Source organism: Colias philodice, chromosome 3 (assembly GCF_061535455.1).
Source record: "Colias philodice isolate Cphi_HAF_F1 chromosome 3, ilColPhil1 Martin Lab GWU primary, whole genome shotgun sequence".
NCBI lineage: Eukaryota > Metazoa > Arthropoda > Insecta > Lepidoptera > Pieridae > Colias > Colias philodice.
Window position 1 is genome coordinate 317029 of NC_143088.1, and position 25356 is coordinate 342384.

Below are 25356 nucleotides of genomic sequence, written 5' to 3' on the forward strand. Positions count from 1 at the left end.
ATATGCATACCAATTTTAACTAAGTATATTTGATAAGTTTACCTGAAGTAGATACAAATATCTCCATATATTTACATACACACTAGCAATACGTACTTTGCTTTATACATAAGTACGAACTTTTTATAGCTTTTTCACATGAAAAGGGTCTAATTTTGGTATTGCATTTATTCATGCATTTACAAAATATACTGGGAAACTGTAAAATTCAAAGCAAGCTTTAATGAATTTCATGTTATTTATTTTACAACCTTAACTTCATTAAATTACTCAGACTAATTATTACTATCCTGTGAGCGTGTCCTCAAATATCATTTTCAGTAAAATTCCCAGCGGCTGTGATAAACTGAACGATGGAGACTGTGAGTGTGCCTGCCACCATCAGGGCCATCACCACGGAACAAGCTATCAATCCCTTGTTTGCCGCCATACTTTTAATATACTTAATAATGTGCACTTTGCCGCCATATGTTTTGGTGGTATTGACAAAGACATAATCTATAGACAATGCATTCATTTATTTGTACTTTTATAAAAATGAAAAGAGGTAGCATGTGTTGCCATTATAATACACAAGTTGTGGCCCGCGGTTTTACCCGCATTACTCCGCCCCTAATGGTCTTAGTGTGATGATATAGTATAAAGCATTCCTCGATAAATAGACTATGTACAGTGAAAGATTTTTCAAATCGACCCTGTAATTCCTGAGATTAGCGCGTTAAACCAACCAAACAAACAAATTATTCAGGTTCATAAATCATAATATTAGTATAGAATTAGATGATTAACATGCTATTATCATCTAAGTATAATATTTTCTCGATTTCTAAGTTAAATTTAATTCTATTATTTTCATTATTGATGTTATCGTTGCCTCATAAAATATCCAGAAAATGTAACGCATCGCTTGCGTTCTCACATGCATTTACAATTACTCAATATTTATTTCTATGGCTGATACCATTGATATGTCGTGGCAGTATCGAAGATTTGATCGTTCATGAAATGAACAAAAAAAAATAGAGCACAGAGTTTTGTAATTATTATACGAAATGCGAAACTCTGTTCTTTGGACTTTGAGCCTTTGTTGAAAGCTTGTTTGAATATTAATACAAAGGGCTATTTTTTATCGGAGAGAACAATTTATACTGCCCATGATTTACGAATTTGTAAAAATTAATTTTATTATGACAAAGGGCTCATTTTATGACTAAAAGTTTTATCTTCAATATACAGGGATCAGAGACATAGGAGGGCAAGCAAGAAAAAAAAAATTTAAATCGAAACAATAATTTATTGTGTTCCTTAAAATCGATATTATGCATTACACTGTATACACAAGTTCCTTAACATAAGTCCTACTGTAGTTACATAATATTTACAATAACAATAAATTACAATACATTCCTAATTTACATAAATAATACTTCAATATTATGAGACAATCGGCTGTACAACGCAGTGTACTTCGCGACCGCGACTGAGTCCACCAACAATATTCTATATCACTTCTTAATAGAATCCTTTTACGTCTTTTAAAATTAATTTTAATTTATAAAAGTTGCAATAAATAAACGATTTACGATAAATTCACATTAAATTTACAAAATTACGTTAAAATTATTTACATCATATTTTAATTTATCAATAACTCAGACTAACGGACAACATTTTAAAACGCTTTAACTTCAATTTCAAAACGTTTTTATTAATAATTTCATACTTTTTACACACTTACGCGTTATGTCTATATTTACTCGTAGTCCTATACGTAAATCACAAAAACGTGCGAGTCGCATAAGTTTATTTTTAAATTTCACGGACCGAGAAAATGTCAAATAAAATATTATCGATTGCAATATGAGCAACATGTTCGTCTTTTTTTCGCCAAAGAGTGTAAACTTTGTCGTCAACGATGCCTCAATGAGTCGGCTCGTGCAGTCGCGCGGGTGAAGCGTCGGCACGAGTGGACACAATGTGGATGGGTGAGATCGGGGTTCAACCGCTTCTACGTATGTCTCGGGTTCGGAACTGGGATTCTGAAAGATAAAAATAATTTATTTATAGAAATGTCTAGAACGTTTAAACTTAATTTCAAAATATATATTCAATCAGATTTAATTTAGAAGTACTTTTCAATCGTCGAAATGTTCGTCATCCATACACGGAAGCTAAATGAAAATTTCTATTGTAAATAAGTTTCGTCCGAGAGTGTCATTTTCGACTTAACTTTACATGTGAAGCCGCAAAATTCACTATGTTTATAGCGACACTAAATATAGTCATAATAGTTTAGAGTATTTGGTATTTTATTACAATAATGATTCATAATATTTAAAAAAACTACATCTTTTACGTTCGTCGCAAGTGCAAGCGGATAGAAATGAGTGAAATGGGTACGCACCCGTAGAAGGCGGGGAAGCTGGTGTCGGCGTCGAAGTGGAAGTTGACGGGCGTCTTGGGCGAGGCGCAGGTGTAGGCGAGGCAGTCGTCGGACGCGTGCAGGCGCGCGGCCAGCAGCGGCTCGCTGGCCGAGCGCGTGATCTTGGGCAGCGCGCGGAGCATGGCCTCCAGCGCGGCCAGGATCTGGCGGAACTGCGGCCGCCGCTCGCGCGCGAACTGCACGCACTCGTCGAACAGCCGCCGCAGGGCCCTGGGAGCGTCCTGCCGCACCTTGCGCGCGTCGGGCCGCAGCCGCCCGCGCCCCACCAGCCACAGGATCTGGTCCTTGTTGTTGAGGTGCGCGTACGGCAGCTCGCCGGCCAGCAGCTCGAACAGCACCACGCCGTACGAGTACACGTCCGAGCGGAAGGAGTAGGGCGCCGGCCCGTCCATGCGCACCACCTCGGGCGCCATCCACAGGATGGAGCCGGTGGGCTGCTGCCAGCGGCCGGCGCCGCACCCCTCGGCCCAGCGCACCTTGGCCGTGGCGAGCCCGAAGTCGCCGATCTTGACGGACCAGTCGTCGCGCAGGAAGATGTTGTTCGACTTGAGGTCGCGGTGGATGATGTTCTTGGCGTGCAGGTAGTCCATGCCCTGCGCGGTCTGGCGCGCCACGTCGATGAGGTACAGCATGGGCAGCGGCGTCTCCAGCACGTGCAGGTGCCGGTAGAGCGAGGAGCCCTCGCACCACTGCGTCACGATGGCCAGCGACGGCTTCGACACGCAGCCCATGAACAGCAGGATGTTGCAGTGCCGCGTCTTGCGGAGCACCGCCACCTGCGAACCCAAACACTTTACGATAAATAACAGCTCTTGAAACAGAGGCGGCTCGTGACAAAATTGTATGGGTGTTCACTTGAAATAAAACAACGAAAATACAATAGCGTTAGCAGGATAATTTATTACAAAAAAAATGAGCACCACATTATAAATACATACTAATATTATAAATGCGAAAGTAACTCTGTCTGTCTGTCTGTCTGTTACTCAATCACGCCGAAAGTATTTATCAGTAAATAATTTTTTTTCGAATAAAGGCATGTGGTGCATTTATGTGATGGTTATTTTAATATCTATTCATTTAATAAAATCGAAGGAAAATCAAAACTGTAGATTGAATATTTTTTTATGTCAATTTTTTGAATGTAATTTGTATGTCTGGAAAATTTCTATAAGCCAGGAAAATTTCTACACGTCAGGAAAATTTGTTTAAGTCCGGAAAATTTCTATAAGCCCGGAAAATTTCTATAAGCCAGGAAAATTTCTACACGTCAGGAAAATTTGTATAAGTCGGAAAATTTGTATAAGTCAGGAAAATGTCTATAAGCCGGAAAATTACTATAAGTCCGGAAAATTTCTATAAGCCAAGAAAATTTCTACACGTCAGGAAAATTTCTATAACTCCGGAAAATTTCTATAAGCCAAGAAAATTTCTACGTCAGGAAAATTTGTATAAGTCCGGAAAATTTGTATAAGTACGGAAAATTTCTATAAGCCCGGAAAATTTCTTTAAGCCAGGAAAATTTCTACACGTCAGGAAAATTTGTATAAGTCCGGAAAATGTCTATAAGCCGGAAAATTACTATAAGTCCGGAAAATTTCTATAAGCCAGGAAAATTTGTACACGTCAGGAAAATTTCTATAAGTCCGGAAAATTTCTATAAGCCAGGAAAATTTCTATAAGTCCGGAAAATTTCTACACGTCCGGAAAATTTCTATAAGCTAGGAAAATTTCTACACGTCAGGAAAATTTGTATAAGTCCGGAAAATGTCTATAAGCCGGAAAATTACTATAAGTCCGGAAAATTTCTATACGTCAGGAAAATTTCTATACGTCAGGAAAAATTCTTTAAGCTAGCAAAGCCAGGAAAATTTCTATACGCCAGGAAAATTTCTTTACGTTAGGAAAATTTCTACACGTCAGGAAAATTTCTACACGTCAGGAAAATTTCTATAAGTCCGGAAAATTTCTATAAGCCAGGAAAATTTCTACACGTCAGGATAATTTGTTATAAGTCCGGAAAATTTCTATAAGTCCGGGAAATTTCTGTCAGGAAAATTTCTATACGTCAGGAAAATTTCCATAAGTTCGGAAAATTTCTATACGTCAGGAAAATTTCTATACGTCGGGAAAAATTCTTTAAGCTAGCAAAGCCAGGAAAATTTCTATACGCCAGGAAAATTTCTTTACGTTAGGAAAATTTCTACACGTCAGGAAAATTTCTACACGTCAGGAAAATTTCTTTAAGCCAGGAAAATTTATATAAGCCAGGAAAATTTCTTCACGTAAGGAAAATTTGTATAAGTCCGGAAAATGTCTATAAGCCGGAAAATGTCTATAAGCCGGAAAATTACTATAAGTCCAGAAAATTTCTATGAGCCAGGAAAATTTCTACACGTCAGGAAAATTTGTATAAGTCCGGAAAATGTCTATAAGCCGGAAAATTTCTATAAGCCAGGAAAATTTCTATAAGCCAGGAAAATTTCTACACGTCAGGAAAATTTGTATAAGTCCGGAAAATTTCTATAAGCCAGGAAAATTTCTATAAGCCAGGAAAATTTCTTTAAGGCAGGAAAATTTCTACTCGTCAGGAAAATTTGTTATAAGTCCGGAAAATTTCTATAAAGCCCGGAAAATTTCTGTCGGGAAAATTTCTATACGTCAGGAAAATTTCCATAAGTTCGGAAAATTTCTATACGTCAGGAAAATTTCTATACGTCGGGAAAAATTCTTTAAGCTAGCAAAGCCAGGAAAATTTCTATACGCCAGGAAAATTTCTTTACGTCAGGAAAATTTCTATAAGTCCGGAAAATTTCTATAAGCCAGGAAAATTTCTCTTTGCCTCAAAAATTTCTATAAGTCAGGAAAAATCCATAAGTCGGGAAAATTTCGATAAGACAGGACAATTTCTATACGTCAGGAAAATTTCTCTTTATGGGGAAAATTTCTATAAGTCAGAAAAATTTCGATAAGTCAATAAAAATATTATTATACATAGATAAATTATGATAAAATACGTACATATTTAAGGCGATAGAAACGATTCAACTATAAATTTATATTTAAACATGGTATGCATAATAAATAAACTTATATTTCGTGTTTCTCAGAAATAATTCACAAGAGAACTTAATACAACGGTTCCGTGAGATGGGAGAGGATACGGAAGATTGCTCTAAACCGTTGTTAGGCGATTGTGAAGGTAATATTATTATTTATTTAATTAAGTATTTAATTTGATAGATACATTAAAAAAGTTTAATCAGAGAGATAATGTACAAAGCAGTTTTAATCCTACTAATATTATAAATGCGAAAGTTTGTGAGGATGTGTGTGTGTGTGTTTGTTACTCTTTCACGCAAATACTACTGAACCGATTACAATGAAATTTAGCACACATATAGAAGGTAACTTGGATTAACACAAAGGGTAGGTTTTATCCCGGAAATCCCACGGGAACGGGAACTATGCGGGTTTTCCTTTGAAAACGCGGGCGAAGCCGCGGGCGGAAATCTAGTGTCTATATAAACACTAAAAATTATAAAGTATTTCAAAACGAATTCAATTATTATTTAGCAAAATTAGAAAATCCCCGAATTTGCATTCGCGAGCGTATTCATAGTGTTTGTTTATAATATAGTCGCGCGTCGCGCGATTTCCTGCTATCATGCGATGCGCAACGTCGCCTGAGAACGGCGCTCCGAAAATAGCTATTTTTCCATAGTAAATCTTTTGTTTCACGCGCAGGACTGTGGCGAAATTTCTCTTTCATTCTTATTGGATTTCGTATGTAGGCAATTTACTGAATGTTGTTTCATAGGAGCGCAATCGAGAGCGCTCCGTAAGCTCCTTTTCGCGCGTTATTTATTACAACAAGTGTATGTAATGTATTTTATTTGTAATGTATAAAGGTACTTATTTTATTGATATTAGTATTGGAGTTTTTTACGATAGATTTTAAATAATGAGCAGGTATAACTTTATTATAATTATTTATGGGAGTTCACTGCACCAGCGCTCCTGAGGACGAGCCGCCTCTGCTTGAAACATACGTAAAAATTTCATTTTAGATAAATATTTAGTCACAAATTAAAAAGGTTCATATTAAAAAGAATTTTTTACAAATTCAAAAAATATACACGCACCTCATTTTTAAACGCCTGTAGTTGCGCAGGAGTGGGTGTTTTCACATTTAACGTTTTGACGGCGACGGGCCCGTGCCAGTGCGCCTTGTACACTGTCCCGAAACTGCCCGAACCTGGAATTGGATAAATTCTTCTTATTATATATAACATCGGTTCCGTAAAAAAGTTAGTGATATAGACATGGTTTGTGATTTGTTAAGTTTTCGTTCTGACGATGGTGCTGTGAGCGTAAATATCCTGAATAATGTCATACACAATATATTTTAAGATATACGTGACTAAAAAACTTATAATGTGTGTGTGTGTGTATGTGCGGTTCGCTCACCGATGCGCGCGCCGATGAGGATCTCGTCGGCGTGTATGACCCAGTCGTCGTAGCTCTCGCGCGGCGACAGCGCGTGCTTCCACGACTCGTCGGCCGAGCGCGCGCGGGCGCGGCGCGGCCGCAGCGTGCCCGTCGGGGACGCCTGCACACGGCACATAACATTTAAACCATAATATAAATAGCGAAAAAAATCATCGAAACAATCAATAGATTCAGAATGTAAATGCACTTTTTTAGAGTTCCGTACCGAAACGGTAAAACGGGAAGCTGAAATTTTCACAAATGATGTATGACTTCCGTTACCGCTATAACAACAAATACCTACTAAAAATTTAAAAATACATATAATATACAGGGTATCCCACTGTTGGTATACTAAGCTCAAAGCAGGTTATGGTTTTGCATACGCTGAGTACATAAAAAAATACTTAAAAAATTCCAGACGCAATTTTTTTTTAAATAGATGAATTCTTAAAACCCTATGTGTACACTGTACACCCCTAACAAGCAACCCGCCCATTTTTGCCACCAGCACGTGAGCTATCGTTTAAGATTATGTTTTCATAGACAAAATGCTCACATCAGAGAAGCGGTATATGATGGCTGAGCGAAGCTAGAAAAGAAAACATGGATTTTCAGGAAAAATTTAGCAAAAAATTTAGACGTATTTTTGTTGTTTAAGTATTTTTTAGGTGATCAGTGTATGCAAAACTACAAGTTCCTTCGCGCTTAGTATACCAATAGTGGGACAACCTGTATATACATATATTAGGATTATATAAATTCCCCATAGTACGGAACCCTTCGTGCGCAAGTCCGACACGCACTTGACCGGTTTTATTTCTAAACATTAAAATAAATTTAATAACTCAACACTCAATAAAAAACTGTCGTGAATGAATTTGTTTGAAAAGTGTCCACCATACGAAAAATTTCACAGTCCACTCATAGAATCCGGCTCGAAGGGCCAAATTAAAGGAAATGATGTATATCTCAAAACCACTACTACTCGACCAATATGAAAAAAAATTTAAACAATAAAAAAGCTATATCAAAATCGAACAACATTTACTAAATTTTTATCCCAGGTGAACACGAACGAACCCGGTGTAAGCGGCTAGTTGGTAATACATAACAACTGACCTGTGTACTCTGACTGTGTTGTTGGTCGCCTCTGTCCTTGTCGTCCTTGTAGTGCCGCCCCGACGTCAGGTAGTTCGACGATTGTGGGGAGTTATTACTCTGAAATTTTTGTCAAGTCGATTTTAATTTTTAATCCACTTTAAACAGACAGATTTAATTCAAACTTTGTACACTTGTCTAGGATCAGTGACAATACAATAATTTCATAAGTTTATCTTATTAAACCGTGTTATTAAGTTAGTTACGGCCCTGCCTTCATACGAAACTGATGAATACGCCGTTCGCACGGGAATAGAATGTTGGTCCGATTTCCCTGAGTTAGCATACAAGCTTACGTCTTTATAATTATTAAAATGTATAAATTCATTCTTTAACTCCGGTCTGCATCGTGCAGACATGGGTGTAAAAGTCTCACTTTAGCTATTAAATGTAGTTTTTAAGTATTTCTGAGTTTCTTTTGGGGCCTCCGGCTGCGGGAAATGTAATTAGTTTTTAACCGACTTCAAAAAAAGGAGGAGGTTATCAATTCGGCCGGTATGTTTTTTTTTTTTTTTTTTTTTTTTTTTTTTTAATATATGTACACCGATAACTCCGAGGTTTCTGAACCGATTTACGTGATTCTTTTTTTGTTCGATGCGGGATGGTGTCGAATTGGTCCCATAAAAATTTTATTCGGATAGGCCCAGTAGTTTTTATTTTATGAGCATTTTTGTCTGTATTTGTAAATGTTGCAAGTGCAAGTTTGAAGTCGGTTGTTTTTAACGCAGTTATTTTATTTTAATATATTTATTGCTGTATCTTTAATTTATTTAATACTAGCTCAGTCACCTGGTTGTTTTTTCGCTGATGCTCAGCGAGCGTCATGGGCCGCTGCACCATGTTGATACACACGTTGGGCGCCGAATTAGAACGGTCCTGGTGGTTCAGCGAACGCGGGTGTTGCTGCCTGCGCACAGACAGACACACACGTTGTAAAGTGTTTGAAAACGGTGCGAAAGGGTTCGGTGTAAGTGTCACAGGCAGTGTAAAGTGTGATTGGTGTGTGATTAGTTTTGGTGTAAGTGTCACATATATTGTATTCAAGTGTTTGGTGTCAGTTTAGCGTAAGTGTCAATGAGAAATAATAATAGCTGTTATATGGGCAAAGTGCGTGAACTCTGCTTTTAATAGCGCTAGATGTTTTTTCTCTAAATTTTCTAGAGATAAATTCGCGATATAATTTGCGACAAAGATATGAATGCTTACTGTTTGATTTAAACAAGTTGTCCTTATAAACAGTGTGTTGAATAAGTAACAATAAAGTGTCTTTGGAATAAAACTTATTTTCTTCTATGAAATAAAAACAATATGCAACTAAGACCCTAAATGTTCGGTACGGTTTACTTTTTAGAACTGTTTCAATATGAGCAATTATTGACAACTTATTTGATTTAGCTGAACTTGTATTACATTTACTAATTGGGAAAAACGAAACATAATATTATTACAACTATTTTTGACTATTTTTTTTTAATTAATATTATTATTTGATAAACAAGTGCTCCTAAAGTGTCAGAACATCTAAGTTATTTACATCTATCATTAGTGAGGCTTTAGCTGAAACTAAATCACTAAATGTAAGCAAACAAACAGCATACAGCGTCAATGTTCTATTTACGTAATGAACGCAAGCTGATATCTAAGTGAATAGTCACCAGTTCATATCGTAATCCTTCTTCTTTGCTGGCGAGACAGACCTGGGACATAGCATGCATTAATGTTGTTTCTATTGAATTCAACTTGAGCATCAACTTCTAAGGATCTATGCATACCTAACATTTGTAGAATGAACAGAGGTAGTAGCTAGAGAGCTAGCGCAAAGCTACCTGTATGTATTTGACCAGACCTGGATTTTTGTGTGTTGATTCCCCTATACCTACTATACATGAGATGAGGAGTCACTAAGCCCAGAGTGGTGGACGAGCCGCGCGCTTAGGTAAGACAGGTGGAAATTTTTGGCGAACTTTGAAACCATTTGACCACGTCTGCCATTTTGATATTTGAAAATAGATTATTATTACTATCGGAAAATAACAATGGCAGACCATTATCACGCGGATAACATTCTGGCAGACACTTATGAAAGTACTGAAAAAAATACAATTTTGAAAGTATTTGACCAGATCTGCCATTCATATATTGTATTTATTAGGGTCTTAAAAACTTATTTTCGAAACGGCAGACATTTTCATTGCGTACAGACTTCAGCAGACAACAAAAACTAGCTACTACATGGTCAGATCTATGCATACAGTACTATCTCTGTAGCTATTTTTTTCCATATATATCAATATTATTCTCACTCTAGCCTATAGTATTTTTATTTTATATAGTTACTAGCATTCAAATTCATTAAAAACCTAGACTGGTTTTATACCTGAGAGGGCTCTTTTCGGTTCCCACTCTAACGGTTATTGCCAGATGTTTTCAGTACAGATTAGATACTAGCAGATACATCACTTCCATGCAAAAGTGAAAATTACTACGCTATAAATAGCCTAAAAAATCTTAATAATAATAATTACGCTTCACAGCAAGAAGAAATGTACCATATGTACCCGCACAAAGTCGATATTGTGTTGCCTACCGTTCGACTCAATGGCTAGGGTTGTAACTACCTTTAATAATTATTACCAAACTAATAAACCGAGTGATGCGAAATAACCATAATTCTTTAAGAGTTTAATAAAATGATCAGGCAGGTATTTTCTTTAATCCTTCTCTAAATTATCGGTTACTAAATTGTATCGTTGAAATTATTCTTAATCGCGTAAATTTAATAAATAATCATATGGAAAACACTTTTCATTTGTTTTTTTACTTTCACGCCCAACTACTATACAATTATTACGTTGTTTCGGTATTTTGACGAGAAAACGCAGGAAACATCCGTTGTATCATTTTAGATAGATTGTATATTTTGTATCTGTAGAATTGAAATCAAAGCTATGTATATGTTGTCTCCATTTTTTTCTTATCGGATTGTTGATCCCAATGCGAATGCGTCACTTAAATTTTATAAAAGACAATTAAGAACATCAAAAATAAAGTGATACGTAAATATTTCACAGTGCAATATATTATGTAATTAATAATAATTATATATTTATGAAAAAATAATTACATCAGATTTAATAATCGCAATTGTTTTGAATGTACATATGAATAAATGATTACATCATAAAAGTAATAATCACAATTGTTTTATTTCCCATTTGTTGCAACCCTAGCATATTTTCATGTAGCAGCAGAAGTACCTACATTGGCGGCGCGGCGGCCGCGGCATCGTGCGACATCAAAGGCATTGCCACTATAACACTATTATAGGTAAGTTAATAATGATTAACTCTTTAATAATTATTTTTGACTTTACTCATTTCTTTTATTATATAATTTACGTTTTACTTTTACAGAATCAATGGATTATGAAGACGAGTCACACAACGCCATACGATAGTGATGATGAATGAACATTTCAATAAATGCATGCGTGTTTTTTTATGTTGTTTTGTAATTGTTAATTGTTTCTTAAATAAAGAAATAAACTAAATATTTAAATGATGATTTGTTATTTGCAACACAACTTTATATTTGAGATTCTTTACAAATGTATTTAGTTTTGTATCATCAAATTTATAAATTTTATTCCATAGTTTTCAATATTAAATGTAAATGACCATAAAAACATTAATAAAGTAAATCATTGATGTAAGGTCAGGGAACGTAATACATATATACATCTGACGATGTAGAAGCTAAGTCTTGTTGACTGCTGAAGTCTGTAAAGTTTTGTTGTCTGCTGAAGTCTGTACGCAATGAAAATGTCTGCCGTTTCGAAAATAAGTTTTTAAGACCCTAATAAATAAAATATATGAATGGCAGATCTGGTCAAATACTTTCAAAATTGTATTTTTTTCAGCACTTTCATAAGTGTCTGCCAGAATGTTATCCGCGTGATAATGGTCTGCCATTGTTATTTTCCGATAGTAATAATAATCTATTTTCAAATATCAAAATGGCAGACGTGGTCAAATGGTTTCAAAGTTCACCAAAAATTTCCACCTGTCTTACCTAAGCGCGCGGCTCGTCCACCACTCTGGGCTTAGTGACTCCTCATCTCATGTATAGTAGGTATAGGGGAATCAACACACAAAAATCTAGGTCTGGTCAAATACATACAGGTAGCTTTGCGCTAGCTCTCTAGCTAAGAAGACAAAATTAGGCGCCAGAAAATCTATACTAATATTATAAAACTGAAAAGTTTGTTTGTTTGTTTGAACGCGCTAATCTCAGGAACTACTGGTCAGATTTTAAAAATTCTTACGGTGTTAGATAGCCCATTTATCGAGGAAGGCTATAGGTTATTAATACGTCATCACGCTTAGACCAACAGGAGCGGAGCAATGCGGGTGAAACCGCGGGAAACAGCTAATAATTAATATTTTCCATGTATTATTAATTTATTGTTCCATTAATTTATTGAATTTAGAATTTTGGAAAGATTATAATATATTTAATAAAACCAATAAATCACCTCTTAAAGCTGTTAAAAGTCATTATAATAGAGCCATTTTAATAGGCAACATTTGACAGTTCAGCAAAATTCAACAACGTAACCTAGTAACGACGACATAGAATAACATGATATTTCGTTTTGTTAGAACTGCACATTTGCTTAACTTTTTTCAATTACGATTACATATTTATAATAATAATGACCGATGCAACTAATTTTAGGATTTGATTTTACTGATAAACCATTCTAAACATAATAAACATTTTCTTATTTAAAGAACTGACGTCGCTACAATTTTGTGTCAATAAACCTTTTTTCTTTTTAAATACCAGAGACGTTACTCTAAAAATCGAAATCTGACATCTAGAATCGAATGCATTGATTACTTGGGAATAAAAATCATCATAAATTATTGACATGTGTTTCAAGTTCGATTGACAAATGTTTAAAGTCCGTATCGATTAATTCGCTTTAATCGATGTTTTTAAGCAGGTTACCACCCTATGAAGATAAAATTGATAGACGTCAAATGTTGCCTATTAAATTGGCTCAACTATAATTTCTAACATTAACATAAAACCAAACCCTAATACACAGCATATAAATACCAACTTGTTCTGAAAGCCGAATTGTGGCGGTAAATACAGGAGGCCGGGCTGCGTGTCCGGGTTCTTAGCTAGTAACGCCGCGTAGTATGTGTCGGGCATGCGGACCTGAAGAAAACAATATTTTCTATTATCTTCATCATGCAAATATTTTGAACATGGTTGTATAGCTACTGCTTTAGTACATAAATAATATATAACTTAAAACAGAATTTTTTTTTTAATAACCTTTGAAGATGATTATTTGAAATAGTGTACCATTTCGTTTTTTTACAAATTTTACACTTATTTGTACCTATCATAAATACCTGAATATAAATGCACGCTCAACGCACCTGATGACAAATACTGGGCACCTTGTCCGCACACCGCTGGTGGAATTTAAAATTGCACTGTGTGCACAGAAAGCCGTTGAACAGCAACCGGCGGCAGCACTCGCAGAACGCGAGCGTGAAGAACGTCTTACGAGTGTACTGATGCGACATGTGCGACATTATCGGCAGCTTGTCTAGTGTGCGCACTGTCACCTGGAACATGTGGTCTATTTAATAAAAAATAAAAAAAAAATATTTATTTGCCAAAAGGAAGGTTATTAAATCTGTTAGTAAATTATTCAAGTTAGTGGTGGAAATATGACGAAATGTCATAGGGGTACAGTCGGAAGGTAAGATTGTAATTATGATTTCAGGTGTATAATTCTAGAAAATTTTTGTGTTAAAATTTTGTTTTTAAAGTCATGTATGAAATATACAGCACCTTTTAAGCACATGCAAAAAATATTTTGTACAGTTTACTCACAAATTTGAGCAAAAAAAATCTACTTTAATTTCAATTTATTACAAACTAGCGGTCCGCCCCGGCTTCGCCCGTGGTACATGTTTACGTTTTCTCTACATAAGAACCATCCTCGTACTTCAAGGAATATAATAAAAAAAGAATTATCGAAATCGGTTCAGCCGTTCTCAGTTATGCGCTTACCAACACATTTTGCGATTCATTTTTATATATAAGATTCTTTGTTACTATTTTAACGGTCACTTAAAATGAAACTAATTGAATGTATAAAGAAGAGGAATTTTAATAATAGTATCATAAGTAATTTAAAGAAAAGGTTAATTTGAAAATTTAAATACATTGTTTTTTTATACAAAAGTTTTCTTACCTCTTATATTTTTATTTCTACATTTCTACATTAAGTCAAATCCAACAGACCTCCAACTGCTTGTAACAATAATCTCTCCACAAATTGTTGCAGTGCTTACTATATACAGTTGTTTATTTACAAAATTCTGAATTTTTAATAAATAAATATCCGAACCAACCCAACGGTCCCAATTAATTTGGATAATCGTAATTCTACTATAAGTACTATGCGTAAACCACAATTTGCTTTTATTAACATTTTGCAACAAATAAAATACCCACAAATATATTGAGGAAACCCATTTTTAAGAGTTTTCTGTGTCACTGTTTAAATGGGATAATATTTTTAATATTACATAATTATCTGTAATTTATTCTGTAGTAATTTTCATAAGTCTTTTCTTTTCTAATTGTTAACAAAACATTTTAATTGCTAACTAAAATTATTAAGTAGAAAGTTTCTTTATTTTGCGAGGAATTATTTAAGTTTGACCAAATTATTTATATTCATTTATTTATTCTATAAATCATATTTTAATGAAAATAAGATTATTTTTGATGAACTACAGATCGAATGTAAATATACTGTAACCAGCAAAGTAAACAGCTGTTATCAAACTTTGTGACAGTTGCACAATACGAGAATAAATAAAGACACTGACCTCCTCGGCGTCGATCATTGTGATATCTATATCCCACGGTATCACTTCATCATTCCCTGTCCTCACCACTTCACACATTTCACAAGTCAAGTTCCGAAGTTTTAGCGCTTTGGAGAGCGCTTCGCGTAAACTGACACCTTCCTTCACCTGCACACTAGTCCGCTGCTGGTTGGGCAGGTGCGCCCGCAGGAACACCTTGGGCTGCCGGGTGAGAGTGTCGTATTTCTTGGACTCATCCTGCCACGAATACTCTTCACTCCTATCCGGCGACTCGGATTGCAATAACTCCCTCAAAGTTCGTTCCCTAAGCTCTAAATTATGCAATTTCGCGGTCAACTCCTGATATTCCGTGAGGTATAGCGACGGGGGATGCTGTAAACCAGCAAATTTCGCGTTGAGAGCATCGATGTTTTCACGGGTCACGTTTATAATACTTTGAATGTTCCTAATTTCATATGTTGGATCCGCTACGTCGTCACTGTCGGTAGATGTCGACATATTATCACTGTTGAGAGATAGCGCAGGTATATTTCCATTAATTTTTCTTGAACAATTTTCTTTCTCTCTAGTAACTGCCATTTCTTTCCTTTTTATTTTTTTCCCAATTTTCTCCGCGCACACTCGCGCAGTCTAGACAGTTGTTGTTTGTTGCCATCCTCAAATGATTAATTTCGTCGATGAACATCTGTAAAATTTGTGGTAAAATTCAAATATTATTTGTTGACAAATTCGAAGCAGTGGACATAGCGAGGATAGGACGCTCTAATGAAATATTTTTTTAACGCATACCAGCGTTGGGCAATATATTATGTAACCCCTGCCCTGTGTGTAACCCTCAAAACATCACTTATGAAGTTATGAACCGTGAAAGAACCTCATTCTATAGAATTATATTGGTTGCAGGTACACGCTAAAGAAGAGATAGAGTGATTTTTATGACTTGAATTTTATTCAATTTTAAAATCGATAATATAGACATATAGACACTAGACAACATTTACAAAAAAAATATATTTTTTGAGTGGGTGAGTGGGTGAGTGGAGAATGGAGATTAGGGCTGTTTTCCAATTACAGAGCATAATGCGAATCAGTGCCGCACAATGCCGAATTATGCTGATGCTTAATTGGAACGTGAAACGCACCAGCAGGTTGCGCTAAGTTCAGTGTTGAAAAAAAAAAATTCTTATAGTTAGCAATAACCTCATTAATGTGTAAATAAAGTGGTATCACTACATAGTATAAAACAAAGTCGCATTCTCTGTCCCTATTTCCCTATGTCCCTATGTCCCTTTGTACGCTTAAATCTTTGAAACTACGCAACGGATTTTGATGCGGTTTTTTTTAATAGATAGAGTGATTCAAGAGGAAGGTTTATATGTATAATAACATCCATCAAATAGTGGAGAAGTACTATTATTTTGAGGTTTCTAATGTGATGTCGTAAAAAATTACATTTTTTCGCTTACATTGCAAACGTAGGCTGAACCCTACGAGTTTTATCAAAATAATGTACTAAGTATTATACACATTGAAAAGGTCTACAGAAAAGTCCGCGGTGGTATATGTCTATCTCTTATGGATAACCCACAATAACTTTTTTTTGTCATTTACTTTTTACGACAAATAATGGCTAATTTTCGAAGCGATTTTAACCAATACAGCATTAATCCTTAACCAATTAAATACCTTGAATACATTGTTCATTTAGTATTGATCTATATGGCCCTTTACACCGTATGATTTAAGAGAATATTTTCGAAGATATTACAGATTTAAAAATTGCGGGACGTACCGTTTGTCGCGGTACCGGCCGGCTGGGCCGCTGTTTTTATTTACAACGATAAAAGTTTTTTCTGTAGTGTATTTAGTATCAGCATTGCACCCGTGCGAAGCAGGGGCGGGTCGCTAGTACATAATAATTGGTTGAAAAATATTTACGGTTATTTTAAGTAATTTGGATTTTGATTATTTCATTAACATTTTTTTCAATGTTTGTACCTTCATCCATACTTATATTTATTTTTTAACACAATTTGAATTAACTTTGATTATTTCGAAAAAACAACAATGAAACGAAAGCTTTAAATTTTTTTCCAACAATTAATAATTACATAACGATAAATCGATTGCACGCATCAATTCACGCGCATTACTTTTTCTAGTGCTCGTTTGTGCGAAGTGTTGCTGTAGTTGGAACATTCAACGTTAGGCATTAAGCCGCATAATGCGCTCTAGTGCTGTAATTGGAAAACGGGGTAGAATGTCATTAAACTCATTTATTTCATTTGTCAAAGTAAATAATAAATTGTCAAAAGGCCGGCTGTCGACCGTAATCACTGATATTTTTTGGTATATTTAATTTTTTTAATATTATAAGTATTCATTAAGAGGCTATGTATTATTAATAATACATACCTATTATGTGTATTATTATTGTGTGTATTGATTTAAACTTGTCCCTGTATACAAACGTATATAATATAACCAATTGTGCTATCCACTGTGCCTCTGCTTTCTAAAGTGATTTGATCATTTTATATTAAGTTTACAATGCCCAGAGACGACTTTGATTTCGGGAAGTATGTGACTGATGTGTACGACCCTATCGAAGTGGGCTCAATAGATAGTGAGTATTTGAATTTTGACATATTGTTTACAATACCTACAATAACAGTAACTTTTTCATTATCTTATAAAACTGATTTAAAGTATTTATTTGTTTATAGAAACGGATACAGAACCACATGACAGGGCTATTGTTAGAGCTATATGCTCAAAGTATGTGCCAAATAAATTGGTGCAAGGAAATCCAGAGTACACAATATTTATCACAAGGCTTAATCCCAGAACAACACAGGTAATTAATAATTTTTACAATGCAAATTCAATTAAACTACTCAACATAGTGCATTGGCTGGTCTAGTGGTAAGATTAATGATTTTTTTTAGGGATGTAACGATACATGATTTTGCCGATACGATACCGATACTGATATTTGTAATAAAATATCGGCGATACCGATACCGATACCGATATCGATGGCTTGGTAGAAAAATAAATAGTGAATTATGCATAAAAGTTACCAACATTCAACAGAGACTCAACTGTAAATCGTATTCTTTTAAATAACAATGCCAAATCAAAAAACAAGAAAACCATTTATTTTAGTATTATTATTTTGCAAAATCAGTTAAACTTTTAGTTATACTCATACAATTAGTTCCTAATAAAAGTTTACTATTGGTAGAGTTTTTTCAAAAAACAAAGTGCGCACGGGCGGGCGGCCTCCCACATCGTTCATTGGGCGCGGTTTTTTTAATTGTTTGATATCGGTATCGGTTGTTTTATAATTGGCGATACCGATATATCGGCCGATATATCGGTATCGGTATCGGTATCGTTACATCCCTAATTTTTTTTTAATTATATTCATGTAGGTAAGTGAGTACATTTGAATAGTACTTTTCTTTTTATCTACTAATATTTTAGAATGTTTCTCCTATGTTAAGAATAATTATAAGAAAACAGCATAAACAAATTATTTGTTCTGCTAAAATTTAAATTCCGCCTCTGCTTGAGTATTGACCTATTGTTAACAGGGGCATATAAACTACATCCATTTTTTTGTATTGTTTAATAAGTAATAAAATCACACAATATTTATAGTTCTTTGCACTTGAATTTCAGGATACAGTTGAGTCAGAATTCTCCAAATGCGGCAACATAATAAAATGCAGGCTCGTCAAAGATATTGTCACTGGGAAATCAAAGAAATATGCCTTCGTAGAATTTGAAAGCAGACTCAGTGTGGAACGGGCTTTGAAAGAAATGCATCGGGCGTATATTGATGGCTCTGAAATACTTGTTGAGAAGGAGGCCGAGAGACGCCTCCAGGGATGGAAGCCTCGGAGGCTTGGAGGAGGGTTTGGTGGTAGGAAGGAGTCAGGGCAGCTGAGATTTGGATGCAGAGATAGACCTTTCAGAAAACCCTTTGTTATTACACCAAAGAATGAACCAGGAACTAGTAGAAATTGACTAAATATTTTTTTTGTGCTGCAGCATTATTAGGTTTCTTATTACTCCATTGATTCAAAACAATATTAAAACATTGCCATGCCATTCATCTTTAAATACAGGAATATTGGAAAAATATCATAATTTTAGATTTATGTATTTTGAAAACCAAACTATATAATATGTATAATCAAAATATTAAGTTTTGTGTGGAGATTGAGAATTGTATTGTATTTATTTCAATACCTTTATAAATGATACATTGACCAATCTAGTTGGTCACATGACATCCATCAAGCATGTAGTCAAACATCATGTGTTATGTGTTTTGTAAACAGTTTAAAGGGTGGTGCAAGTCCTTTACAAAAACAGAAGTGTATCTAACCATAGCTCAAGGTCTCCTCCTTGTAGGGTTCATTGCATTCCTAACTTTCCTGATTTTACACTTAATTGCTTGTCATAAGAAGGAATTACAGCAATATTCTGTACCAATCAATGTTACTAATGAAACAACAGAGTCAACAGCAAACATTCAAACTTCTACGACAATATTACCAAGATATACATTGCCACAAAATGTACAATGCACTTGGGATCCTTCATACAAAACTGAAGCTGTTACACATTATTACTATACAAAACATGAAAAATTTGAAACAGATTACAAAAAATTGGCATTAAGTAATACAACTAAAGGGAGAGACATAAAAAAAGATAATAATCTATTTGTAACAGAAAGTGATGGTGCTACAGAAGTGAAAAGAAAAAATTTTGTCCTGGCTTTGGTGAAGATAAAACCTCCTCAGGATGTTGTATTTGGTTGTATTCTTACTGTAGTCAATCAATTTTGGACAATCACTGCAGCAAGTTGCATAGAATCAATTGAAGAGGTGGATTCCCTGGACTCTTTTGTGATGATGGAGAAGTTTGGAGAGAGGCATGGGCCAATCCATGCGGTGTCTGATGTGATGATCCACCCACTGTACCAAGGGACCAATAAGAGTTACGATTTGGCAGCCTTAAAGTCAGAAGATAGATTGAATGCTGGTAATGTTGCAAAACTGGCAAGCATACTTGATAATTTGCTGATCACTTTAGGAGAAAACTTGGATATTCTGGGTTTTGGAAAGTTTAGGTAAGAGTTTAGTAAAGTACCTTTTTCAAGTCTATGTGAACTTGGCACCCCATTTAAAAATCACATTTTTTATGTCCATTTGAAAAACTTCAATATGTAGTAAGTAGTGAAACTTATTTTGTTTGTAGTTTTGCCAAAAAATATTTTATAAGTATTTTTGATTGAGTTTTCTTAGAGCTTGAATTTACTTTGAGCATTAGTGCAAAAAAGCAAGATATTAATTTCAACGAAAGTTCATAACTTACTTTTGAAGATAATTCCCTACTTTTTACCCATTATAGCGAACACTATTATAACATAGGTTACCAAATGCCTTATTTTGATAGGTACATACTTAATTTTAAAATGTTCTTTCCAGGAGCATAGACAAACACCCACTATCGCGTACCGTGCACAGCGTAACCGTGAACATTTTGCCTCTCAAACAGTGCGAGGCTGGAGACGAGAGCTGGGCGCTGCGGCACCTGGTCCCGGAGGGGGAAGTGCTAAGGGAGGGGTGCGGGGTGACCCAGCTATGTGCAGGGGTGCTAACGGGGAGGACAACCCCCTGCAACTACTGTGCGGGAACCCCCATGCTCAGGGGTCGGGTGGTTCTGGGCGTCATGAGCGATAACCAACACTGCGGGCTGGCGTGTGAACCGAATTTGTATGTTAATGTAGCGGAGCTCAGAGATTGGATTGACTCTGTTGTTAAAGTGGATTGAGGATGGAAATAAAATACTTTTGTACGAGTCTATGGTTTTATTTTAATTGTCGATCGTAAAGTAGTTACATTAATTATTGGTAGAGGCGCTGCAAGCGCTGTGTTTTTGTGTGAAGATGGCAGAATTTGAGATGGTGAAAATTTTATTATTCGCAGTTAAAAACTTCATAGTTCATAGGTAATTCGTTTAATTACAATATGAAGAAAGCCGCAAAGAATTTACGACGAAGAGGTTTGGGTACTATGGAAACTGCGGATATCTTATATATTCTAAAAAAAAATGCGTCTAAAATCCTATAAGTATATTTAAGTATATATCTTTCTATATTATTATAATAATTGTTTCTTTTCTAAAAAGCGATTCGCTTCTGGCACTCGCCGGCCGCTGCCGAGACCCGCGGCACTATCATAAATGACAATAAACAAGTTCTTAAAATATTCGGAATTTTTTAAATATTTTATAGATTCCCTACATACATATTTTATACGATTCGTTTTCAGTAGTTAAACAATAAACAGGTAATAATTATCACATCACGACTTGTTTCTATATTTCGAGGCAATGTGTATAGTTTCCGTGGTGTAGCGGTTATCACATCTGCCTAACACGCAGAAGGCCCCCGGTTCGATCCCGGGCGGAAACAATGTTTTTACATTTTTTTTTAAATAATTTTTAAAATAACTTTTTTTATTTACCTACTAGCTATGCTGTGCGGTTTTACCCGCATTGCTCCGCTCCTGTTAGTCTTAGCGTGATAATGTACCTATAGCCAATAGCCTTCCTCGATAAATGGGTTATCTAACACCAATAGAAAATGTAGTTCCTGAAATTAGCGCGTTCAAACAAACAAACTCTTCAGCTTTATAAGATTAACATTTTGATTATTATATCTATAGAACATGTATAAGTGTGTATAGATATACATAATATATAGTTATTCTGAGTAGATAAACAAAATACAAGTAATAAAATGCGACCAATTCGGATATAATAATCAGATTGTTTAAATATCTTTATTGCTCTTAGAGCATAAAGTTAAACTGAATGAAACATAAAAAAAATACTTAAAAACGTTTTTTTTTTATTAATAAAAACACTTCACATGATAAAAATTATTAGAACTATGAATAGTAACAATCTTCCAAGTATTTTTCCGCCAACTTAATCGCTGTCACTGCCAACTTCGGGCGCCATTTTCTCAGGCTCAGGTTTTGTTTGATCTTTTTCTCCCGGTTTCCTATACCTGAAAAACAATATTTATTAAATTGATTTATAAAAATAAAGCCTTTTACTTTAATTTTATGTAGGAAAGCAAAAAACAACAAAATGCATGTTTAAAGTTCTTAAACAAAAAATAACTCCATCAGGTGAGAACGAGTTAGACTAGCATTATTGTTAGCAAACCGACGCAACGGTTCCGTACAAGTTTAATCTTGTTCCCTTGTGATATTTCATAAATTCATAATTGCAACTTAACATCTACAGCGAGAAATTTATCGAAAAGGGTGCGCGAGTTTAAAATCTCGAGAAGTAGTATCTGTAAGGGTATTGACAACAATTTATTCAACATTATATAAATTGCCTGGTACCTACCTCATGGTATTCACCCAGGTGGCTCGTCTCTCTGCAGGCGCTACGTATTTCTTTACGCGTATTATGTTGTTTTCAAAAACTGTCTTGTCTTCTGCAACAGCCTGTAATTCAAATTGATATAATTTATTTAGAAGCAATAAATCGTTTGGCACTCGTAATTAACGGACGAGTTCAACTAACGCCCACGCGAATGGGCCGCCGGTACCAGCGCTCTGACCATAATTTTTCTTTTTGTCATTACGTACCAAGACCCACGAAGAACCATATACAAGTACAAATGACCCAATAATTTCTGTCACTATCCCCCGGTCTATAATGAATGAAAATATTATGAAATGAATACATATGAAATATTATAATACAATACATACAGCAAGTGCTTCTTTTGGAGTTGTGAAGAATATCCTGGTTGTAAATATTGGCTTTGGATCCTCTCCATCACACTTCAAGTCTGCAATTCTGAAATCATTACAACAACATTAGATAAAATTGTATTAGTAACAAAAGTATTTCTTCAATAATTCTATGAGTATCTTGATTATAATTATTAGTATCTTTATCATTACATAGTATAAAACAAAGTCGCTTTCCCTATCCCTATGTCCCTATGTCCCTTTGTACGCTTAAATCTTTGAAACTACGCAACGGATTTTGATGCGGTTTTTTTTAATAGATAGAGTGATTCAAGAGGAAGGTTTATATGTATAATAACATCCATTAAATAGTGGAGAAGTACTGTTATTTTTGTTTCTAATGTGATGTCGTAAAAAATTAAATTTTTTCCGCTTACATTGCAAACGCAGGCTGAACCCTACGAGTTTTATCAAAATAATGTACTAAGTATTATACACATTGAAAAGGTCTACAGAAAAGTCCGCGATGGCATATGTCTATCTCTTATGGATAACCCACAATAACTTTTTTTGTCATTTACTTTTTACGACAAATAATGGCTAATTTTCGATGCGATTTTAACCAATACAGCATTAATCCTTAACCAATTAAATACCTTGAATACATTGTTCATTTAATATAGATCTATATGGCACTTTACACCGTATGATTTAAGTGAATATTTTCGAAGATATTACAGATTTAAAAATTGCGGGACGTAGCGTTTGCGACTGGACGTACTGACGTACTGGCGGACTGGACGTACTGGCCGGCCGCGGCCGCCCGGCTATCTATTTTATACCCGTGCGAAGCCGGGGCGGGTCGCTAGTAATATTATAAACATGAAAATTTGTGAGGATGTATGCATGTATCTTTGTTTGTTGCTCTTTCACAGGAACACAACTAAATAAATTTTGACTACTCACTCCCAAAGTGATGTAGCTTATGTACCAGAAGAACACATAATCTATAGAAATACTTGGTTTTGCCTGCTGGTGAAAACACACAGTAAAACTAGTTTGCTATATTTCTTATATTGTTTTCAATAGAGTCCTAGACTTACCCAATATTCTGAACATTTCCAAATTTGGAAAAGTGCTCTTTCAATAATTGCCGGTAGTTGAGAATTATAGAAAACGGCAAATTCTGTACAAGTACTGCAGCATTTAAATTACGATTTTTCTTTTTATTCTTTCTCTTCTTTGATTTCTTTACTACATCAGTGTTTTCTTCAGGCTTCAATTCAGTAGAAGCCACAATTTTTGGCTTATCTTTATTCTTTTTCTTTTTTTCCTTGTCGACACTCATCTCATCTAGCATGTTGGTCAATGTGTGAGCATTATCACCAATATTAAGGTTTTCAATACCTTTGGCAATCACCTCTGGTTTGTTCTTCTTTTTAGTTTTCTTTGCAGGTTCTTCAGATTCAGAGCCTTCAACTGTATGTTTATTTTTCTGTGTTTTTTTGAGTTTCTGTTTATCAAGTACTACATTGTCTTCTGTGCTCTCTATTTCAGAGTCTGCTGTAGGTTTTAGTTTTTTGCCTCGCTTTCTTCTCTTCTTCTTTATTTCAGTTGCTTTTTCAGTCATTGTGTTAACAATTATTTTTTCTTCTGTAGCCTTTGTGCTCTCATCTACATTATTTGTATTGTCACCACCACCCGTTTCTTGATCTGATTTAACTGGTATTTTTTTAATTTTCTTTCCTGGTCGTTTCCTTTTATTTCTAGTTATTTCTTTTTGATTATCTGTATTATTTTCTTTTAAATTACTGTTCTCCTTATCTGCTTTAATAATTATCAGTTTACTCTTAGGCTTACTCTTTTTTAAATTGGTCTTAACTGTATCTTGGTTCTTAGCCATTAGAGAATCATTTGATTTCGTTTTCTTAATAATAACTTCATTGTCCTCCAGCATAAGGCTTACCGATTTATTTCTTTTTTTAGGTTTGATCCTGGGAACATTGGAAATATCTACGCTTTCATAGGCTGAGGTGCCTTTCAAGATTGATTTCACGCAAGGATTTTTATTTTTACTAACGTTAGGTGTCGACATAGTTTTGGATTCATTTAAAGGCGATCGGTTACCTGATTCTGCGTTTAAATTTGTACCATCTATGTCTATTTTGCACATATTAACAATTCCACCCTTCGTTTTCATTTTATTAGGGTTTTGCCGTCGTTTTATTGGTTTTTTCACATGATCATTGGGATCATTTTTATTTAAATTGTCTTTTATATTAACGGAATCTCCATCTGATGTACTGTAATACTTTACAAATTCATATGTTTTGTTTGTTTTTTCTTTTTCAGTAGCCTTTCGTGGAAGATTCAAGTTTTTAGATTTCATTGCTGCAATTAACTTGGCACATGAAGTTAATATTAAATTAAATTAATTAACATTAAATTATAAAAATGTAAATAACACCGCTTTCGATTTTGTTTTCAAATTTTGAGGTTATGTCATATGTGGATATGTGATATGTCCATAGACTAT

At 34.9% G+C, this 25356-nt stretch overlaps 4 protein-coding genes and 1 non-coding gene across 6 annotated transcripts; 3 read left to right on the forward strand and 2 right to left on the reverse strand.

The window, feature by feature from the left end:
- Positions 1–1274: 1274 nt before the first annotated feature.
- Raf (serine/threonine kinase raf oncogene) lies at positions 1275–15687 on the reverse strand. Its single transcript, XM_089711908.1, has 9 exons — positions 15022–15687; positions 13552–13743; positions 13224–13324; positions 8885–9002; positions 8057–8155; positions 6914–7055; positions 6589–6701; positions 2405–3219; positions 1275–2039 (listed from the first exon to the last, which is right to left on the reverse strand). Exons 1-9 carry the CDS (start codon positions 15598–15600, stop codon positions 2009–2011), a joined length of 2190 nt encoding a protein of 729 aa, XP_089568034.1. The 5' UTR covers positions 15601–15687; the 3' UTR covers positions 1275–2008.
- Positions 15688–17312: 1625 nt separating this feature from the next.
- LOC149489302 (U11/U12 small nuclear ribonucleoprotein 35 kDa protein-like) lies at positions 17313–19056 on the forward strand. Of its 2 annotated transcripts, XM_089711750.1 has the most exons (4): positions 17347–17370; positions 17566–17647; positions 17748–17878; positions 18709–19056. In XM_089711750.1, the coding sequence occupies exons 2-4, from the start codon at positions 17572–17574 to the stop codon at positions 19054–19056; spliced, it is 555 nt and encodes a 184-aa protein (XP_089567876.1). In that variant the 5' UTR covers positions 17347–17370; positions 17566–17571. The 2 variants fall into 2 exon arrangements, with proteins under 2 accessions (XP_089567867.1, XP_089567876.1); XM_089711741.1 differs by having other exon boundaries at positions 17313–17647.
- A 290-nt stretch (positions 19057–19346) lies between these two features.
- LOC149489303 (thrombin-like enzyme contortrixobin) lies at positions 19347–20901 on the forward strand. Its single transcript, XM_089711730.1, has 2 exons — positions 19347–20170; positions 20529–20901. The coding sequence occupies exons 1-2, from the start codon at positions 19350–19352 to the stop codon at positions 20872–20874; spliced, it is 1167 nt and encodes a 388-aa protein (XP_089567856.1). The 5' UTR covers positions 19347–19349; the 3' UTR covers positions 20875–20901.
- Positions 20902–21033: 132 nt separating this feature from the next.
- Positions 21034–25351, reverse strand: LOC149489304 (uncharacterized). Its single transcript, XM_089711722.1, has 4 exons — positions 23924–25351; positions 22839–22926; positions 22468–22568; positions 21034–22117 (listed from the first exon to the last, which is right to left on the reverse strand). The coding sequence occupies exons 1-4, from the start codon at positions 25207–25209 to the stop codon at positions 22036–22038; spliced, it is 1557 nt and encodes a 518-aa protein (XP_089567848.1). The 5' UTR covers positions 25210–25351; the 3' UTR covers positions 21034–22035.
- On the forward strand, positions 21445–21517 carry TRNAV-AAC (transfer RNA valine (anticodon AAC)). The gene has a single exon. It is a non-coding gene; the product is annotated as a tRNA-Val (tRNA).
- Positions 25352–25356: the final 5 nt, after the last annotated feature.

What these genes read in the sequence shown, in the direction of transcription:
- Raf (XM_089711908.1), bottom strand. Translation starts at nt 15,600, where the DNA reads ATGGCAGTTACTAGAGAGAAAGAAAATTGTTCAAGAAAAATTAATGGA. An exon ending in ATCAGCGAAAAAACAACCAG is followed by an intron (nt 8,156 to 8,884) that starts GTGACTGAGCTA and finishes CAAAAATTTCAG; the next exon opens with AGTAATAACTCCCCACAATC. An exon ending in AACACAGTCAGAGTACACAG is followed by an intron (nt 7,056 to 8,056) that starts GTCAGTTGTTAT and finishes TGCCGTGTGCAG; the next exon opens with GCGTCCCCGACGGGCACGCT.
- LOC149489302 (XM_089711741.1), top strand. Translation starts at nt 17,572, where the DNA reads ATGCCCAGAGACGACTTTGATTTCGGGAAGTATGTGACTGATGTGTAC. An exon ending in CGAAGTGGGCTCAATAGATA is followed by an intron (nt 17,648 to 17,747) that starts GTGAGTATTTGA and finishes ATTTGTTTATAG; the next exon opens with AAACGGATACAGAACCACAT. An exon ending in TTAATCCCAGAACAACACAG is followed by an intron (nt 17,879 to 18,708) that starts GTAATTAATAAT and finishes CTTGAATTTCAG; the next exon opens with GATACAGTTGAGTCAGAATT.
- LOC149489303 (XM_089711730.1), top strand. Translation starts at nt 19,350, where the DNA reads ATGTGTTATGTGTTTTGTAAACAGTTTAAAGGGTGGTGCAAGTCCTTT. An exon ending in CTGGGTTTTGGAAAGTTTAG is followed by an intron (nt 20,171 to 20,528) that starts GTAAGAGTTTAG and finishes TGTTCTTTCCAG; the next exon opens with GAGCATAGACAAACACCCAC.
- LOC149489304 (XM_089711722.1), bottom strand. Translation starts at nt 25,209, where the DNA reads ATGAAATCTAAAAACTTGAATCTTCCACGAAAGGCTACTGAAAAAGAA. An exon ending in CTCCAAAAGAAGCACTTGCT is followed by an intron (nt 22,569 to 22,838) that starts GTATGTATTGTA and finishes TTTGAATTACAG; the next exon opens with GCTGTTGCAGAAGACAAGAC. An exon ending in ACCTGGGTGAATACCATGAG is followed by an intron (nt 22,118 to 22,467) that starts GTAGGTACCAGG and finishes ATTGTTTTTCAG; the next exon opens with GTATAGGAAACCGGGAGAAA.